The sequence below is a fragment of the Solanum stenotomum genome, chromosome 5 (genome assembly GCF_019186545.1).
Source record: "Solanum stenotomum isolate F172 chromosome 5, ASM1918654v1, whole genome shotgun sequence".
NCBI lineage: Eukaryota > Viridiplantae > Streptophyta > Magnoliopsida > Solanales > Solanaceae > Solanum > Solanum stenotomum.
In genome coordinates, this window is record NC_064286.1 from 38,323,759 (window position 1) to 38,344,251 (window position 20,493).

Below are 20,493 nucleotides of genomic sequence, written 5' to 3' on the forward strand. Positions count from 1 at the left end.
TATTTGTTAGCATTTTGTTAGTTAGGATGAACTGCCTTTACAATGTACTACTGCCTTTTTTTTTTTTATGTGTTTAGTAAGTCATAAAAAATGAAAAAGGTATGTTTGTTTGGATAGTTAACTGCCTGCTATTTTATTACACATGGTGTAAGCAAATTCTTTTATCCAAATGTGAATGACTTAATACATGTTAGATTAGTTGAGATATTTGCTCAAAAATAGTAAAGTATTTGCATCACTTCAAGTTTACATACATTGTTGACTGATCTTTGGCTCAATATTAAGTTACTAATTTTTGCCTCTTTTTATGTTTCATGTACAACTGGAGGGCTGGAGTTTTTACTTTGAAACTCGTTATTGGCCTAAAATATTAGGCCAACAGCAACTAGGATCATCGCGATGGTTGGAGTCTCGCAAATTAGGAGTCCCATATTTCTTAGCCTTCGTCTTTTCGAGTCTTAATTATATTGTTTGGATATATTAACTAACCTTTACTTACAAGTTTTGATATGTTGCTTGTCTTTTATTTTGAAGCTTATTTTACGTGAACTAATATTATTTGTTTATGAATTTAGTTGAGACACCTTTAGAACAAATGATACAAAAGATATTTTCTTAAAAAATGGGTTAGCATTTTTTCTTATAACATTCTTTTAGGCCTTTTAAGTTGAAAAGAGGAGCATATAGTTTTAAAAGTTTTCCAAATGAAGTTTCAAAAGGTTAAAATAATATTCGTTTAGTGTTTCAAAATTGGGGAAAAGAAATATATATCGACTTAGGCCTTTATCCTAAGGAATAGGAAAACTTATCATCTATAATTCTCAATTGTAGTTTAAAAAGGGTGAAATAATATTCATTTAGGTACTTAAGTAGAAAAAAATAAAACTCGTGAATTGGGACTTCCAAATGAATTTAGAGATACATAGAGGCTAAAAATAATTAACTTGTGGAATTATATTTTTTTAAAAGAAAAAATAAGTAGCGAAGTAGACTTACATATTTAACAAAACAAAATGTGACTATAGAATGAGTCCTAACAGTTAGGTCTATGTTTAAACTCTTTACATCGCCCCTTTACAAAATGTATTGACTATTCTTACTTTTTGGATCCAACATTGCTAAAAACATTTTAATCTTTTAACATGCTATTTCAAAATTTTAGATATGCCAACAGATTCAAATACAAGGTACAGACATATATATGTCACACATATAGAGGTATAAATTCTATATATTTTTTATTTAGCTTTCTCTATACATAACCTATTATTTTTACCTGCTATCCATTTTACGAATGCTATTTGTTTTATTTTTATTTTATAAATCCCTACACTTAAATATACATATTATTTTACTAAATAAAATCTATCGTCAACTTATCCCTACATGTAAAAAGAATAATAAACTTTCATATGTTTTGAACAACTTACATGTATATACTACACTTTGTAATAAACATATTTAAGATCACAAACCTTTATATGATATTTTGACATTTAGTATCATTTATTTTATTTTATTTTAGAAAACTCCATTTTATATATTTTAATTCAAATTACACATCACATATTACTACATATTCACACCCAACTACTATCTTATTTTTATTTCACGTCTTAAATAAGACGATAGATTCTCGCAAATTCAACATCTACTTATTTTTAGGATAATTTTATGATACAACTATCTATATATATATATATATAAATTTATCATACTCTTAAGTACATTTGTTTATTTTTACAATATGATAAAAATACTAGTATTAAATATATTTTATAAGACGTATATATGTCGTAAGTTTTCTTAAACTAAGTAATTAACTTATCATTTGATTTTTAAAAGCAAATAAATAAACAAGTTTTCCTAATCATATTTTCCTAAATTGAGTTTAAGGACTGTCTTCGGATAGGCTCTGAGGGATGCTTAACACCTTCCTCTTGAGTAACCAAAACCCTTACTCAGAATCTCACTGGTTTCGCAAATCAAAACAAAGTTTACATTTACATATAAAAAATGGTTTTCCTAATATTTTCCTTAAAATTTAGGTGGCGACTCTAAAACAAAAACAAAATAATTTTTTCCAAAAAATTAGAGTGACAGTCATATTATGTTGTGAACTGTTTCGGCCTGACTCGAAATAGGGTGCGACAGCTTGGCGACTCCGCTGAGGATCTTACTTAGGTTTTAACCTTAGAAAAACTCAATTTAGGAGCAACATTTGTGATTACGTGTTTATTTTTCAGCTTGCTATTGATATATTTCTTTGACTGAAAGCTCGCAAGTGAAATCCAAGCTTGTGTTCCTTATTTGTTTTAAGACATTACTTGTTACTGCTTTCCCTACATTGTCATTTGCATATTCTATCGAGTCTTGGCCGTACACGTACACACTGTACACGCGAGGGGTGTTCCTGCACTCCTCCGAAACTTTCTTTGGATTCCTTAGTTTCAGAGATGGTGCAATTAAGATAGTGCACCTTCTCGCAATTACTCAGTCCCACTCTCAAACATATAGGAAAAAATCTTACTCTTAAAAAATTGGTCATGTTGCACAACCTTAGGCAAGACAATATACGGTATTGTCGTTGCATTTAGGAAACCACCCAAATGTCAATGAGTTTCTTCTTTAAAACTCAACGACATAAACTTTGTGTGAAATTGATATAAATTATCCAAACTTAAACACTTAATAGATTTGGAGCAAATAAACTCATTACACCCTTTACCTCTTTTCAGATGAACCTCAACCAAGACTTACCGGATATCCAAATGGTCGTTTCAGCGCCCCACATTCTACAGAATTGGTGGCAAAATATTCGCAGGATACACGGGGTAGAGATTCAAGGGCATTTAGGAGCATTATTGTCGCTTCTGGGGACACAATGCAATAAAGTCTTTGTCACTCAGCTAATGGGGTTTTGGGAACCGAGTACCGTAACTTTTAAATTCCTGGATTTTGAGATCACTCCCATACTAGAGGAGATCAGTAGTCTTATCGAACTGCCGATTAGAGGGAGGCTGCCGGTGATCCCCTCAACTATTTGTACAGGTGACTTCCTAAGTCTCTTGGATCTGCACATATTTCGGTCATTGAGATATGTGGACGGCGGGCACGTCGAGTTGGACTATCTCTTTCAGAGGTTTGGGCATTTAGAAGGTTACTATGAATATCAGCGTGAATTTGAATGCACTCGCGGAGCATGGGAGCATATGAGGTCAAGAGTATTCGTTATGGATTTTTTAGGAGTTATGGTGCTCCCGATAAGGTCCAATTCTATCGACATCAACATATTACCGATGGTTGTAAGTATTTTCAACGATCCACAAAGATTTACTTTGGTGCCTATGATCCTCGCCGAAGTTCTTCGTTCAATGACAGCCTGCATTAAGGGACACAATTTCTTCGGAGGATGCAGTATATTACTACAGATTTGGGCAAGAGAACATTTCTATCGACGTGATTCCCAAATGGATTACTACATAGGTGCTCCTAACAAGATCGAAAGCCACGAAGATCGTCTCCAAAATTGGGTGGGTGCGCCGATAGGAAGGGAAGAATGGCGCACATTTTTGAACAACGTCATGGGAGACACCATCCAATGGAAGTTCTCTTGGGTAACAGAATTGGCGTTTGCAAGGACTCGGTACTTTTTCTTTATCGAGTTAATCGGGCTCAGAGGCATCCAACCATATGCACCTCTTCGGGTTATGCGGCAGTTTGGAGTTATCCAAGACATTCCGCTATAGTCAATAATGGGATCTCATGAAGATGCATTCACTTCAGTCTCACTGGAACAGATAAGAAATATTCAAGCCGAGTGGGAATCCATAATCGATTTAGAAATAGGAGAAGAAAGCTGGTGTAAGCCAGAGTAATACGCTTGGTGGAATATCGTGAGTCATATGGCTCGTCCAAGCGCACACGAACATTGGGGGTTTGTAGACAAACAACAAATTGATTGGATTAGAGAATCGGTGCTTCTTCACATGGGGTTCACTACACCCATGTACAATTAGATAGTTTCGGGATCCGTCGATTACTTAATCCAGGAAGAGGACCCAGAAGAAGATCTTGAAGAGGACCCAGAAGAAGATCCTGAAGAAAACCCAAAAGAGGACCCCGAAGAGGACCAGAAGAAGAAGTGTGGGAAGATCACATGGAGGTTTCTGAGATGGGTTCTAACGTCTATGACCTAAGAGATGGAGGGGTTATAGACATATCATTTGAGCATGGCCCTGAAGAGTCTCCAGAGTATCACCCGGGTCCTTACTATGATGTGGACGATGATGATGATGATGCTCCAACATGGCCGTAGATCATTTTTCTTCTTTGAATTCCCTCATAAGTTCCTAAAAAAGGTCGTATGACCTATCCCTCTTGTATGCCTTATGGCCACCCCTGTACTTTCATTTCTTCAGCTTTTTACCCCCTACATCGTTGTAATAGCCAAACCATAATCAATGAAGTTATGTTTGCTCCAAATCTAAAATGTGTTTAAATGAATCATTTATTATCAAACTAATTGCAACGTAGGCCTACCTCAGGCAAAAAGAGGTTCTATTAGGACGCACTTTGAATGTCACTGAATTGGCGTATATATGTGTTACATTTACATACTTGTTACATCTTTCAATATTTCCCAAACTAACATAGTTTTCTTTTTTCTTTGTTTTCTTTTCTTTATTTATCCCCAAAATTACGTTGATTGGTGTCGACTTGGAAACTGGCTGACTCACGATACAACCTTCGATCAAAGGGAAAATGACTGATAAAGACGAATTCAACGCTGCCACAAACATAATAGTACCTATTGAGAGATCCTGAAAGTTCTCGATATATAACTGACATTCATAACGAGGAGAAAATGGCTCACATGGAACAAGAACTCGAGATCTTGAGGGAAGAATTGCGTCAAGTGCGAGACTTGGCCAAACTATCGGCGACCACTTTCCCTACTTTCAAGACACCTATCTACTTCCCAAAGGCTGACTTGCTTTCTGCCAACTTACCAAATCAGCCTGGACTTACTCAACACACTCCTACTCACGATCGAGTTCCACCAGCTTCTCTAACCGCTGTTAGGACCGTTTCCGACCTTTCCAACCGTGACCCTACCATACCTACAATGCAGCAGATACTTGGGGCACATGTCGCCGCTCCCTATGAGCCAAATGTTCCTCCCATATATGCCGCTGGAGTTCCTACCTTCACAACGCCAGCTGTGGTTGATATCCCGTACGAAGTCGAGAAAGATGCTCGGTTGAAAGAAGATGCATCGATAAATGCCCAGCTTCAGGGTCTGAGAAAATCATTAAAAAGCTTACAAGTCACTAGAGGGACAGAGAGTCTGGATTATGATGACTTGTGTATCCATCCAGACATTGACATGCCAGTAGGGTACAAACCACCGAAGTTTGACATGTTCGATGGAAAAGGCAACCCACACGCACATTTGAGGGCATACTGTGACAAGTTAGTCGGTGTAGGGAGAAATGAGAAGTTGAGGATGAAGTTGTTCATCCGGAGTCTATCTGGAGAAGCATTAACCTGGTATACCCGCCAAGACCCTCGCAAATGGCGTTGTTGACACCCAATTTTGACCCTCCATAATATAAATTAATCATCGAGCTTCTTCAATTTCAAACGATTTAAAGTAATTAGTTTTATAAAAATTTCAAAAAAATAAAATTAAAATAAATATAGTTTGCAAGTCATTTCAAATAGTTTCGTCACTTTGTAAATGATATATATGTTTTATATAATAATGGGTATAATTAATGTATTTTTTGAACATTCAAAAATCATCTAAAAAACATTTTTTATTTTAAATATTTTATTAGTGATGATTGTAATTTTGAATTAATGAGTCTTATGAAATTCAAAATACTTGCAAGCTATTTTATTTATTTTATTTTTTAAAAAAAAGTAATTTTGTCTTTTTGTAATAATTTTAAATAATGAATACGTATATTTCTACAATCACATTATTTTATAAATATTTGAAAATCACCAAAAAAAAAAAAAGATTTTACAATTTTTAGTTAAGTATTTTGTTAATTTAGTTTGGTTTAAATTAGGGTTTTAATTTGAGTCATTTAAGTTTAATTAAGTTTATTAGTTTATTTCGTTGAAATTAAGAAGCTCGCTAATTAATTAATATGAATTCATTTTATTTAATGGTTAGCCGAATTGACCCAAATTAATCCAAAATTGCTACATCTTTAAGCAATTAGTCCAAATTTTAAGTTCAAAATTAACTACACTTTCACTCCATTTTTTTGAATCTATTACTTTCAGCCAAATATTGGCCCAATACAATTCAGATCAGGCCCATTTCTTAACTCCCATTCAATTCCCAGCCCAAACCCAATTCATTGTCCAACAACAATAACCCAAAATCACTAAATGACCCATCAACCTTAATCCAACATACACACAACAACAATATACGTACATATAGATACCGACCCGACCCAGTACGCGTCTTCTTCTTCTTCCAGACGCAAACCCAGAAAACCAGCGAAAAATCCCAACTACTCTGCGAACCTATAACCCCTCACGTCCCCTTTTACCCATTTTCAGGGATTTCCCATTTCTTCCACTGTTGTTTCGAAAAGAGAACTTGAATTTCGAATTCAAATTCTTCCTTTCCACTTGTTTTCCCACCTTTCTCAATTCGAATCTCCCCTATATATACCCTTATCCTTCCACTGTGATGAGGGGAGATTTTACATTCTAAAAAAATAAAATATATGTTTATTTTTATCAAGAGGACGAAAAATCGAGAGCTATTTTTGTATCAATTTTCTTCTTGCTCGAGTTAAGGTCACAGTGGTGTAAAAGCTTCATGGTCTAGCTCGCTGTCTCTGTTTTTTGCTCCCAAAGAAGTAAAATGATTTGATGTACGCTTTAGCTTTTTTTTTTTTTTCTTTTTTTCATTTTAGAATTAAGAGTGTTAGAAGTTCTGTAGATGAGGCAGTGAACTGCTCTTCTAAAGTCGTTTCTTAGTTTCGATATGGCTTAATTTTGTTATGTAAGTGAGTCGAATCTATGCTGGTTTGCTCGAGTGATCTTTTATATATTCAATCGTGTTTTCGAATATGTTGGCCCTGTACATTTTCGTTCCATCTCTAGTTGTGTTTTGGATTGTTTTCTTTGCCATTTCGATTTCGTTGCGGTGGTTTCTTGTGGAGTCTAGTCCCTGTTCTTGCTTGATCGGTTTAATGTTCGTGTCTCTTTGGTGCTAACTCGTGTTTTACATCTCTAATGTCAAAATATCCGGAATCTCGTTATAAGTGAGCCTCTTGTTTCTTCATCTCACTTCAACTTTGCTTCTTGTTATGATAAAATTTGCTTGATTTCTGGATGGGTGTTTCTCATTTTTGTGTTCGTTTTCTTCATTATACACTGCAACAGCATTCTTAAATCGCTTTATTCAGTTTTGTTGTTCTTATTTAGGTTCAATGCTCCATGGAAAATGCTTTCTTGTCCCTTGCTAAATCTGTCTATAATGGCAACTACTTGATAATCTTTCCTTAATATATATGAATGCTCATGTGGTTTCAATTTAGTGTAGGACGTCCTTAGTATTATTTATTTTGGATTTTTTTTATCCATGTGCAGGTGTACTTATTTGGGTTTAGTTCTAGTATAGTAGTATGGTTTGATTTCTTTTAGCTAAAAATCGTATTTAGAGCAACATGTTTTAGACTGATGAGTTTGTCATAAAGTAGGAGATCTTGTTTCAGAAGTTATTTACAGATTTCGGTTTTAGCTTCTTTTCCTCTAAAATTGTTGCCTTTATTTCATGCATTGCTAGTATGATCCTCTTATTAAACGGAGTTTGGAATTGACTTTTCGGAATTGATTATCGTGTTGTTTTATTGTGAACCTTGACAAGAGTTCTTAATTTTTCTAAGTCAGTTCAAGTCTTTGATGCCTTATGGTTTTGATATTCTAACTTAACTTATATTAATTTGTGGTTGTTGGTTGATCACTGCTTATAATGCATAAGTATAGTTATGTGAACATTTTTCTCTTCTCATGCCTACCTTACGTCATAATTGACTACTAAAAAAAAGAGTTGTCTCATTCCTGTAGTGATACTTAAATAGTAGAACTTGTTTGATTTCACTATTTTCTTACATTAAAATCATGTGAATTGTTGCTTATAAGTTGCTTATTTTTTGTTGCATGTGAATCCCTTCCAAGTCCGTGATGGACTTCTCTTCCTAGCATCCTCGAGTTGAGCCACAAAAGGTCAATTTTATATTTTATTTTTCATAGTCCGAGTCACCCGGGCAAAGAAAACTGAAGCACAAGGCTGGAAAGTCAACATTACAGGTTCCGAAAGGTTAAAAATAGGTTGTATACATGTTGTATACAGCGGTATACACTGATATGAGGGCCCCAAAACGCAAAAACAGAGGGCGGAGGCGAAACACATGTGTCCGGAAGCAAGAGATACATGAAAAGAGCTGATATATATGCTCATATACACTGATATACGCCCAGTGTATAAGCAAAAACGGGAATTGGATTAGCTCAAAATTTGCAGCGAAATTGGCCCAAGAAGGGGCCCAATTTCCTTATTTCTTTTACTATTTTAATTGTTTACTTATGCCTGACTAATTTTATTTAACTCTAACCATAGAATATTTTAATTAACCTATTTATATCCCCCAAAAGATGAGCTATATTCTTTATGTCGGTAAAACTTTTTATCAATTCGTGTAATTTATTTGAAAAATCTTTAGTCAAAACTTTTTATCCTTCAATTAATTAACATAGTTTTCATATTTTAATTAACCAATTTGGTTCAAATCATTTTTTTTAAAAGTGAGTAAAATAAAATCAACCTAATTCTGTAAAAAAAAATTCTGATCACATTTAATTCAATGTTTCAATTAATGTCTTCTTTTCTTATAAAATATCATTTATTTAATTATTTTCTCAAAGTTAATCAAATATTGTAAGTTTTTTTTTTTATGTTAAACCATTATTTTCATAAAGATAGTCAAACATATTTTAGTCAAGTCGCAGGTCAACCGCATGTTAGCGGACACTTCGATTGCTTAAACCCTTCTCGAAGTGTAAATTGAACTCCGAACCCTCTTTGGTATTTTCAAATGATTTTTTTTCTGTTTAAATCTTTGAAAATTTTAAGTTTTCTTAGTTTCTTTAAAAAATTAAGTGGCGACTCTTTCTAAGTATTTCTCTTAAGATGTTTTATACTTAAAACATTTCAAAAGTGATTTTTCTAAAGGTTAGGAAAGTTACGGCATAACAGAAATGGCGACTTCCGCTGGGGATTCACAAGTTTAGGGCGCGATATAAATTGTTTCTGTGTTGCTTGATATAATTGTTTTGTGTTGTGATGCGTCACTTTGTCTAAAGCAGAATTAATCTACTCTTGTTTCTTAGAGCACTCTAAGCATATATTAAAATTCACAACAACAAAGTCCGTCCAAATTACTTCTGAAGTGTTGTCCAAGTTTCTCAGAAATATATAAATCGTCTACTCTAAAAATCTCCTAAGTTTTGTTCGTCCATCGCAGGAGGGTCGACTTGCTAGAATGTCTGGAAAAAGTGTCAACGCACCAATCCCACCCATTGCTTTGGTTCGTGATGAAGAAACTGAAGAGTCAATGTTCAGAAAATTTGTCGAGACTAGAGAGAGGATAGTTGTAGCCAAAAGGAGACTTGCAATACTGGACCAAACTGAATGGATGCTACGAGAGAGAATTATTGAGGTTGACATGGAAACAGCCTTGGTGAAAAAAAAGATTGCAAAAATTGATCAAGAGATAATTAATGTCACTAAAGCGTCTGCAAGGATCCCTGAAATTGAACAGGATATTAAGGAACTAAATTTTGGGAATGCTCCCTCCATGAGGAGAAAAGGTAAAACAAAAGTAGTTTCAGATGACGAGAGCACCGGATCGTCACCCTACAGTTGAAGAAGAAGGAAAGAAACCTTTGGGTAGATTTAGGTTCATGTAACACCTTTCTTATGTTTGTCATGTTGTTTTTAAATTTTTATTGTAATAAAAAACTACGCGAGACTTGAGCCCATAGGGGGTACGTAGAAAGCTCTTTTCGAGCCTAGTCTCTCTATCAATTTTGGGAAGGGTACGTTTAGGTTATCTTATGTAATTCGAACTACGTCGGGCCTGATTTCCTTGGTGGATACGTAGGCAGCCTACTTAAGGCTCGGTCCCTATCTTTTCATTTTTTTTCTCCCTTATTAGTGAATGATTCTGAAGACTTTCACCTACAAAAGCATATGAGTGGAAGAAATTAGCAAGATTCTATGCAAGTCGACCTTTCCAATTCAATTGCAAGAAAAATCTCTTTCCATTTGAGTCCTCCCGTTCACCCAAAATATTTTCGTGGATTAATCTGATTGAAGCAAAATGACACTTGTGTGTTTATTATTATGTCATCTTATTTGCATATCTCGTTAAAAACAAAAACTAACACATAAGTTTTTTGAGTTGTTCTTCTCTACAGGTAAAACCTGATATGTGTTGAAATCAAACTGGCCGACCATCCCTACTTTACAAGATCTAAAGCAATCATACCATCCTTCCCTGATCATTCTTTGGAGAAAGACAAGAGCAAAATGACTGGTACTTCTGAAGAAACAGGAATAGTGGATGTGACCATCAGAAATGCTGAACTCGCTGATCAGAGTGAGTTGATCTCTCAGTTAATGCAACGAATTGCAGACATGCAGGAAGAGCTTCAACAGACCAAAGATCTGGCCAAACTGGCCATTGCATCGAATGAACCCCCCCTTGAAACTAGAAGACCTCCTCCTCATTTTCCATCCCTAAGTTCCCCATTACCCAATTATTTCCCTACTCATACCACAGGACCCATCACTTCCACCCCTAATCCTCATACTATTGACTTAACTGTATCCAACGCTCCTTACGCCAACACTTCTTACCAAACACCACCACCATTACTAAATCAGAACCAAGCACCTAACACTAATCACTCCTAAAACTTCACACCGACACAACAAATCCCACCTCTAGTCTCCAATAATCCACGTGTTTTGCCTAGTCAGCCCGTATACCCTTTCGTAACATTCCAAACTCCACTAGCCTATACAATCCCTGAACCATGTCCTAGCTTTCCCGTTCAACCAGAGTTGGATCACTATGAAGAAATGGAGAAAGAGTGGAGGTTGAGAGAAGAAAAGCGCGAACAAGAAATGAATGTTATGAAGGATGCCATCTCCGAGGCAGTAAAAAGTGTCCAATCTTCGAGGAAGATAACAAGACTTGAGTATGAGGACCTTTGCATGCACCCTGACTTGGAAATCCCCAAAGGTTACAAAATTCCAAAATTTGAAACCTTCAATGGTATTGGCAATCCCACGGCTCACCTACGAGCTTATTGTGACAAACTCGTAGGTATCGGAAAAAATGATGCATTAATTATGAGGTTGTTTAGTCGAAGCCTCTGTGGAGAGGCGTTAGAATGGTTCACATCTCAAGAACTCCGTCAGTGGTCTACATGGGGGGCTCTGGCCAAAGATTTTTTGGAAAGATTCCAGTTTAATGTCGAAGCTGTCCCTGACAGATATTATTTGGAAAAAATCAAGCAAAAGACCACGGAGGACTATCGTGAATATGCGTGCCTCTGGAGTAAAGAAGCTGCAAAGGTACAACCTGTGATGACTGAAAGCGAAGTAACCTCTGCTTTTATTCGAGATCAGGAGCCCGAGTATTATGAAAGGATGCTGCCTATGATGGGACAGAAGTTTTCGGAGTTGATCAGAATGGGAGAAGCCAAAGAAAATAGCCTCAAGTCTAGAAATGTTACAAGTCTCACTGCCTTGCAAGCCGCCAACAAATCCTCACCATCCATGGCCACATGATTCTCTAGGAAAAAGAAAGAGGACGTGTCTGCTGTATCTTTTAGCCCGAGGCCAAGGCCGCAAAGGTATTTTGGGTCTGGTTCTGCCATTGGAAACTCCAACCGATTCCCCACCTCAAATATTTACCCACCATCTCCAGAAGCTCCAATCCCAATCTACTATACACAACAGAACTACCAAGCACCACCACCCATCTACCAAAATCAACCACAAACCTACCAAAATACACTACCAAATCACCAAGCCAATGCACCAGTCTACCAAAATCCTAGACAAAACAACCCAAATGCCAACAATCTACCCCGTCCTAACCTCGAAAGAAAGCCTCCCAGAGTTTTCACTCCTTTGGCAGAAACACGTACCCAACTCTTTGAGCGTCTAAGAGCGGCAGGATTGATCCAATCAGTAGACGCAAGGGCAATTAATCCCACAACAAAGTTCTTCCGAGCAGATTAACGTTGTGCGTACCATTCTGGAGGGGCAGGACATGATACAGAAGGATGTATCAATCTGAAACATAAGATTCAAGACTTGATCGATAACAGGGTCATCACTTTCTAAGCCCCTGCCCCCAATGTGAACCTTAACCCATTGACGAATCATGGAGGAGCTACCATCAACATGATTGAAAGAGATGAAGATTGGCTTGCTAATGGGACTATCGGTGAAGCAAATGTTAACTCACTTATACCAACAGTGGCCTCATTGACCATAAAGGCCCGTCCAGAGTTTGTTGTAATAACTGCACCTCATCGGGCATTTGCTTTGGTGAAGGAAAGAAGCAATGAGCATTCCGAAGAAAGGTTTGTTGTCCAGGCGGCCACCGCACAAGGGATGACACGTTCTGGAAGATGCTACATTCCAGAAGAACTAACTCAAGAGATACGAAGAAAGGAGAACCAGAAAAGGCCGATCACAGAGGGTGAGGCTGAAGAGTTTTGGCGAAGAATGCAGCCTAAAGAGTATTCCATTGTGAAGCATTTGGAGAAAACTCCTGCTCAAATCTCTGTTTGGGCTCTATTAATGAGTTCTTAGTACCATCGAAAAGCATTGTTGACGGTACTTGATGAAGTGTATGTACCGACGGGAACAAGTGGTGAGAATTTGGCCACTATGGTAAGTCATGTCATTGGGAGTCATCAAATCTCTTTTTGAGAAGAGGAGTTGCCGCTCGAAGGGGTGATGCACAATCGTGCCTTATATATCACCGTCAAATGCAGGGGCAAGTTTGTAGCACGAATATTGATTGATAATGGCTCAAGACTCAATATCTGCCCATTATCAACCCTTACTCAGCTAAATTATGATATAGGGAAAATCCGTCAAAGCCGCATGAATGTAAGGGCGTTTGATGGTTCGCAAAGAGAGACCATGGGGGAAAAAGACTTGTGTATCCAAATGGGGCCTGCAGAATTTGTCACTGAATTCCAAGTGATGGATATATCTACGAGCTACAACTTATTACTAGGAAGACCATGGATCCATGCTGTTGGAGCAGTTCCATCCACATTGCATCAACTTTTGAAGTTCATCTAGGAGGATCATGAAATCATCATCCATGGTGAAGGGAGTAATCGTAGTTATCCTGGCCTCTCCATTCCAGTTATTGAAAAGTCTTCTCAGGGTACTGACTTTCACATGGTGGAGATAATCAATGCTGCTTTTGAAGGTACGATGCCGCAGATGCCAATGCCGCCAGTGTATAAAATGCTAGCCACAACTATGCTGAGAAGTGGTTTTGAACGTGGGCGTGGGTTAGGCAAGAATTTGGATGGCATATCCGAACCTCTTCCGATACCACTTCAAAATTTCCGATTCGGTATCGGCTATGCCCCAACAGAGGAAGAATTGTTTGAAGCAGAAACAAGGAAGAAACATGACTGTGATATACCAAAGCCTATTCCATTATTGTACCAGTCATTTGTTGCTAAAGCTTTGGAGCCTGAGATTGATGGTCTAGTGGAAGGGATGGGAAGATTGTTTGATGAAGAAAATTGTGCTGTGATCTCGGCAGAATGCACAACAACACCCACCATCCGAGATACCAGACCTGGAGAGACGCTGCAGAATTAGATGGCCACTCCACTTATGATCCATCGAATGGCTTGGTAGACAAAGACAAGATTTGAAGTTTTATTTTTTGAAAATCGGTGTTGTTCGAATGAGGCCCGAAACCACCATTTATGTCACTTTATTTTTCCTCGTAATGTTTAAAAAGGAAATGACTCATGAGACATGACAAAAGTTTGTACGCATTTTTAAAATTCCAATAAAAGCCTCGTTTATTTTAAATTGATTATCTTGTCATTGCGAATTATTCTACAACAAATACATTTAAACTCTTTCTATCTAACATGGTTGATTTGTTGTTCTTTTCAGTAAAAATGAATCTAAACCTGCCAATGTCATGACATGTCACGAACATGGCGAACCAAGTAAGGTCAATGAAGATGAATATGAAGAATATGATGAGGAAACTATGATGCCTGAACACCTTACCGAGGACTTGAGGGAACTTGAAGACGATAAAAAGCCCAACTTGGATGAAACAGAGACAGTAAACTTGGGGGATGACGAGTCGATCAGAGAAACCCGAGTTAGTGTCCATCTGGCAGCAACGGAAAGAGAAGAACTGGTTAAGCTGCTCAAGCAATACATCGATGTGTTTGCCTGGTCTTATGCGGATATGCCAGGGTTAAGCACTGATATTGTTTCCCATAAGCTGCCTATCAATTCAGAGTACTGTCCAGTAAAGCAGAAAACCAGAAAAGTTTAAGCCCGATCTGAGTTTAAGGATAAAAGAGAAGGTCATGAAGCAGATCGAATCAAAAGTCGTTGAAGTGACCAAGTATCCTGGGTGGAGAATGTTCTTTGATGGAGCAGTAAACTCTATAGGATCATGAATTGGAGCAGTGTTGATATCTGAATCGGGGCAACATTATCCAGCTACAGCAAAGCTTAGATTTCGATGCACTAATAACATGGCTGAGTATGAAGCGTGTATTCTTGGCATTAGAATGGCTCTTGACATGAATATTCAAGAATTACTGATAATTGATGATTCAGACTTGTTGATTCATCAAGTTCAAGGAGAATGGGCAGTGAAGAATCCTAAAATCTTACTATATGTACAATTGGTACAGAGATTATGCAAAAGATTTAGGAAGACCAAGTTTAGACACACGCCGAGAATACAGAACGAGCTTGCTGATGCCGTTGCAACCATATTGTCCATAATACAACACCCAGAAAAGAGCTATATCGATCCACTTGAAATAGTTTTAAAAGAATAACCAGCACATTGTTCACATGTGGAAGCAGAATGGGATGGGAATCCATGGTATATCGATGTAAAAAAGTACTTAGAAGCTGGTGAATATCCGGAAAAAGCTACAGGTATTCAGAAGAAAACAATTCGAAGAATGGCAAGCAAATTCTTCATGAATGGAGAGGTTCTTTATAATAGGACACCCGATCTGGGATTACTGAGATGTGTGGATGCTGTAGAAACCACAAAATTGCTTGAAGAAGTGCACGCTGGAGTGTGTGGGATGCACATGAATGGGCTTACATTAGCAAAGAAAATTTGAAGGGTAGGATACTTCTGGATGATTATGGAAAATGATTGTGGTCGATTTGTTCAAAAATGTCATAAATGCCAGGTACACGGAGATCTGATCAAAGAACCACCCCACGAGCTCAATGCGATGAGTTCCCGTTGGCCATTTGCAGCCTGGGGCATGGATGTTATTCGACCTATTGAGCCTGCCGCCTCCAATGGTCATATGTTCATTTTGGTCGCCATTGATTACTTCACAAAGTGGATCGAAGATGCTTCCTACAAAGCTGTGACAAAGAAAGTTTTGGTCGATTTTGTTCGCAACAATTTGATATGTCGTTATGGAGTTCCAGAGTCTATCATCACAGACAATGGAGCAAATCTGAATAGTCACTTGATGAAAGAGATATGTGAACAATTCAAAATTACCCACCACAATTCAACTGCATATCGCCCTCAGATGAATGGAGCTGTGGAAGCTGCTAATAAGAACATCAAGAGGATACTGAGAAAGATGATTGATAACTACAAATATTGGCATGAAAATTTGCCTTATGCTTTGCTAGGCTACCATACCACAATCCGAGCCTCAACTGGAGCAACTCTTTACCTATTGGTATACGGAACAGAAGCAGTGATACGAGTTGAAGTTGAGATACCATCTTTAAGGATTATTCAGGAAGCTAGATTGAGTGATGCCAATAAGTTTGTGACCGATATGAGCAATTGGCATTGATTGATGGGAAAAGAATGAGTGCTGTTTGTCATGGCCAGTTATATCAACAGAGAATGACTCGTGCTTTCAACAAGAAAGTAAGAGTTCGAACATTTGAGATAGGCCAATTGGTATTGAAACGCATTTTCCCTCATAAAGAAGAATATAAAGGGAAATTTGCACCTAACTGGCAAGGACCGTATGTCGTCCACAAAGTACTATCAAGAGGAGCTTTGGTTCTAGCAGAGATGGACGGTCAGGTGTGGCGAAAAACTATCAATTTGGATGCCGTTAAGAGATACTACATTTGAAGAATGCTTTTTCTTTCCTTTATTTCCTTATAATTACAGTTATTAATTTTCTTTTTTTGTCACCTCTCGAGATGGGAACTACGTTTGACCTAATTCCTACCTCAACGGGATACGTAGGCGCCACAAGGGTTCGGTCATATTCCCAACAAGATTTCCATTTCCCCTCATATTGGAAATTGGGACAGAATTTTTGAGAGGACCTCAAAAATTTTACAACACGAGTCATTTCTTACAAACAAGAGGCAATGATCATATCAAAATGTGCAATTGGGAATAATTTTAAGGATATCTCAAATTCAAGACTCCCGTGATCATCATCAGATTTGTTTTTGAAATATCTAACTGGGACATAAATTTTGAGAAGGACCTCAAAAATTCCATCAAGGATACTCGGACCTTAGAAGTCAACTTCAATTGCCTCGAATTGACATGTTCTTAAGGGTTTTAATTCGCCAGCACGCTACCTATCATGTCAAAATCTGAGACAAAGGGTTTTGTTCGTGTCGTGCATGTCGTGACAGTTATTCGGCAGGGATTTTCTTTAAAACTTTTGTTTTAAAACTTCATACCTAGCAAATGTGCAAATGTTTTAATATGATCTTGTCTTTTGTCTACTGCGATTCATTGGATCTACCGAACAAAGTTCCAAAGATAACAGGACCAGGGGCAAGGCGACTTCAACACAGATCAGTGTTCCAAAACTAACATGTTTTTGTGGATGCAGGCATTGCAGGGTATAATAAGATCATCAAAAGAGCTATATTTATCAACCAACTAGATCAGGAGAACATATCCAGCAAATATCAATTAGTTGTGAGATACCGATGGAAATGATGTTATGATAAAACAGTACCTATCATCATATCAAATATGGATGAAAGACGATGTTCATAGTCAAATTCATATTCATATTGCCGAGAGGGCCATTCATATTCAAATTGCCGAGAGGGCCATCGCATATTAAATTGCCAAGAGGGCCATTCATATTCATATTGCCGAGAGGGCCATTCATATTCAAATTGCCGAGAGGGACATCGCATATTAAATTGCCAAGAGGGCCATTCATATTAAATTGCCAAGAGGGCCATTCATATTCATATTGCCGAGAGGGCCATTCATATTCAAATTGCCGAGAGGGCCATCGCATATTAAATTGCCAATAGGGCCATTCATATTAAATTGCCGAGAGGGCCATTCATATTCAAAATGCCGAGAGGGCTATCGCATATCAAATTTCCAAGAGGGCCATTGCATATTCAAAATGTCGAGAGGGCCATCACATATTAAATTGCTGAGAGGGCCATTCATATTCATATTGCCGAGAGGGCCATCCTATACAAAGGCCAAAAGGGCCATTGTATATTCAAATTGCTGAGAAGGACATCATATTCAAATTGCCAAGAGGGCTATTGCATATTCAAAATGTCGAGAGGGCCATCGCATATCAAATTACCAAGAGGGCCATTGCATATTCAAAATGTTGAGAGGGCCATCGCATATTAAATTGCTGAGAGGGCCATTCATATTCATATTTCCGAGAGGGCCATCTTATATAAAGGCCAAGAGGGCCATCACATATTCAAATTGCCGAGAGGGCCATTCATATTCATATTGCCGAGAGGGTCATCCTATACAAAGGCCAAGAGGGCTATTGTTTATTCAAATTGCTGAGAAGAACATCATATTCAAATGCCGAGAAGGCCATTCATATTCATATTGCCGAGAGGGCCATCCTGTACAAATATCAAGAAGGGCATTGCATATTCGAATTGCCGAGAGGGCCATCATATTCAAATGCCGAGAGGTACATCATATCTAGAATGCCGAGAGGGCCGTTAGATATCAAATCGTCGACAGTGCCATTGCATATTCAGACCATCAAGAGAATAATCAACATATTACATTAGTATATTTCATTGCTCTGATATCAAAAGAAGAGTACATTGAAGAATTATATCAAAAATATGAGTTACGAGCTTTATTTGCTTTACATCAAACTGAAACAAGCCGTCGTTAAATAGTTAAGAAGAGCAATTAAGGGTGAAAATAGTGCGGACGACATCAAAAATGATGCAGCACAACGTAGAACTTTTTCTTAGCAGCGAACTGGGGCATAGTCGAAAGAAGAGTACCAAACTCTTAGGACGCGAGTTGAGGAGCAACTTCCACCACAATCAAACCACACCCCTATCAGAAGGCATGTGGGTTTATCTTTGAGTTTGTCGGTTTCAGTTTCACATCCAAAAAAATTTCGTTTTCTCCGAAAGCAGCTTTCCAATCTGAGTGACAATACACCAAGAGGTTTGGAAATTATGTCCATGTAAGTTCTTAATTATGGATGTGAAGCGCGCCACATTCATGGATAAGAGATTGCAAGCCTCCTTTCCATACTTGACTTACTTGTCACTCTTCCAGAAACAAAGGTTATCTAGCATAATAGATTTCCTTTTCAATCATCGAATCGAACTACAAACAGCTTGATTCCTAAGGTTAAAGGATATGTAGGCGGGCTCAATGTTGAAAACTCGGCTGTATTCCGACATCCTCTCTCAAATTTTATTCTTAAGCATTTCGGTCTCTTCATAATTTGATATCGGGATAGCTTTTGAATTTTTTCATAATTGTACGTCAAATCAAGCGTATTGAACTACAATTGGCCGGATTTCTCATATTTCCTGAGATATGTAGGAAACCTGATAACGATGTTCGGCCATAATTCCTAAAGTCCATACAAAAATCCCTTTCCTAAAAATGAAGATGTAGTCGGTCAAAATTTGATTCGTCAATTTCAGTTGCCTCGAATTTCTTTTATCAATCCAAGCCAAATGATGGACAGCTGTTGACACCCAATTTTGACCCTCCATAATATAAATTAATCATCGAGCTTCTTCAATTTCAAACGATTTAAAGTAATTAGTTTTATAAAAATTTCAAAAAAATAAAATTAAAATAAATATAGTTTGCAAGTCATTTTAAATAGTTTCGTCACTTTGTAAATGATATATATGTTTTATATAATTATGGGTATAATTAATGTATTTTTTGAACATTCAAAAATCATCTAAAAAACATTTTTTATTTTAAATATTTTATTAGTGATGATTGTAATTTTGAATTAATGAGTCTAATGAAATTCAAAATACTTGCAAGTTATTATTATTATTATTTTTTATAAAAAAGTAATTTTGTCTTTTTGTAATAATTTTAAATAATGAATACGTATATTTCTACATTCACATTATTTTATAAATATTTGAAAATCACCAAAAAAAAAAACAGATTTTACAATTTTTAGTTAAGTATTTTGTTAATTTAGATTGGTTTAAATTAGGGTTTTAATTTGAGTCATTTAAGTTTAATTAAGTTTACTAGTTTATTTCGTTTAAATTAAGAAGCTCACTAATTAATTAATAAGAATTCATTTTATTGAATGGTTAGCCGAATTGACCCAAATTAATCCAAAATTGCTACATCTTTAAGCAATTAGTCCAAATTTTAAGCTCAAAATTAACTACACTTTCACTCCATTTTTTTTGAATCTATTACTTTCAGCCAAATATTGGCCCAATACAATTCAGATCAGGCCCATTTCTTAACTCCCATTAAATTCCCAGCCCAACCCCAATTCATTTTCCCAACAATAACCCAAAATCACTAAATGACCCATCAGCCTCAATCCAACATACACACAAAAACAATATACATAAATACCCATACCGACCCGACCTAGTACGCGTCTTCTTCTTCTTCCAGACGCAAACCCAGAAATCTAGCGAAAAATCCCAACTACTCTGCGAACCTATAACCCCTCACGTCCTCTTTTCCCCATTTTAAGGGATTTCCCATTCCTTCCACTGTTGCTTTGAAAAGAGAACTTGAATTTCAAATTCAAATTCTTCCTTTCCACTTGTTTTCCCACCTTTCTCAATTCGAATCTCCCCTATATATACCCCTATCCTTCCACTGTGATGAGGGGAGATTTTACATTCTAAAAAAATAAAATATATGTTTA

General features: G+C 37.0%; 2 protein-coding genes across 2 annotated transcripts; both read left to right on the plus strand.

Moving 5' to 3' along the window:
- The first annotated feature begins 2,771 nt into the window (after positions 1-2,771).
- LOC125863921 (uncharacterized) lies at positions 2,772-3,749 on the plus strand. The gene has a single exon (XM_049543892.1). It carries the CDS (start codon positions 2,772-2,774, stop codon positions 3,747-3,749), a length of 978 nt encoding a protein of 325 aa, XP_049399849.1.
- Positions 3,750-11,182: 7,433 nt separating this feature from the next.
- LOC125863922 (uncharacterized) lies at positions 11,183-11,896 on the plus strand. The gene has a single exon (XM_049543893.1). The coding sequence runs from the start codon at positions 11,183-11,185 to the stop codon at positions 11,894-11,896; it is 714 nt and encodes a 237-aa protein (XP_049399850.1).
- The last annotated feature ends 8,597 nt before the right edge of the window (positions 11,897-20,493 follow it).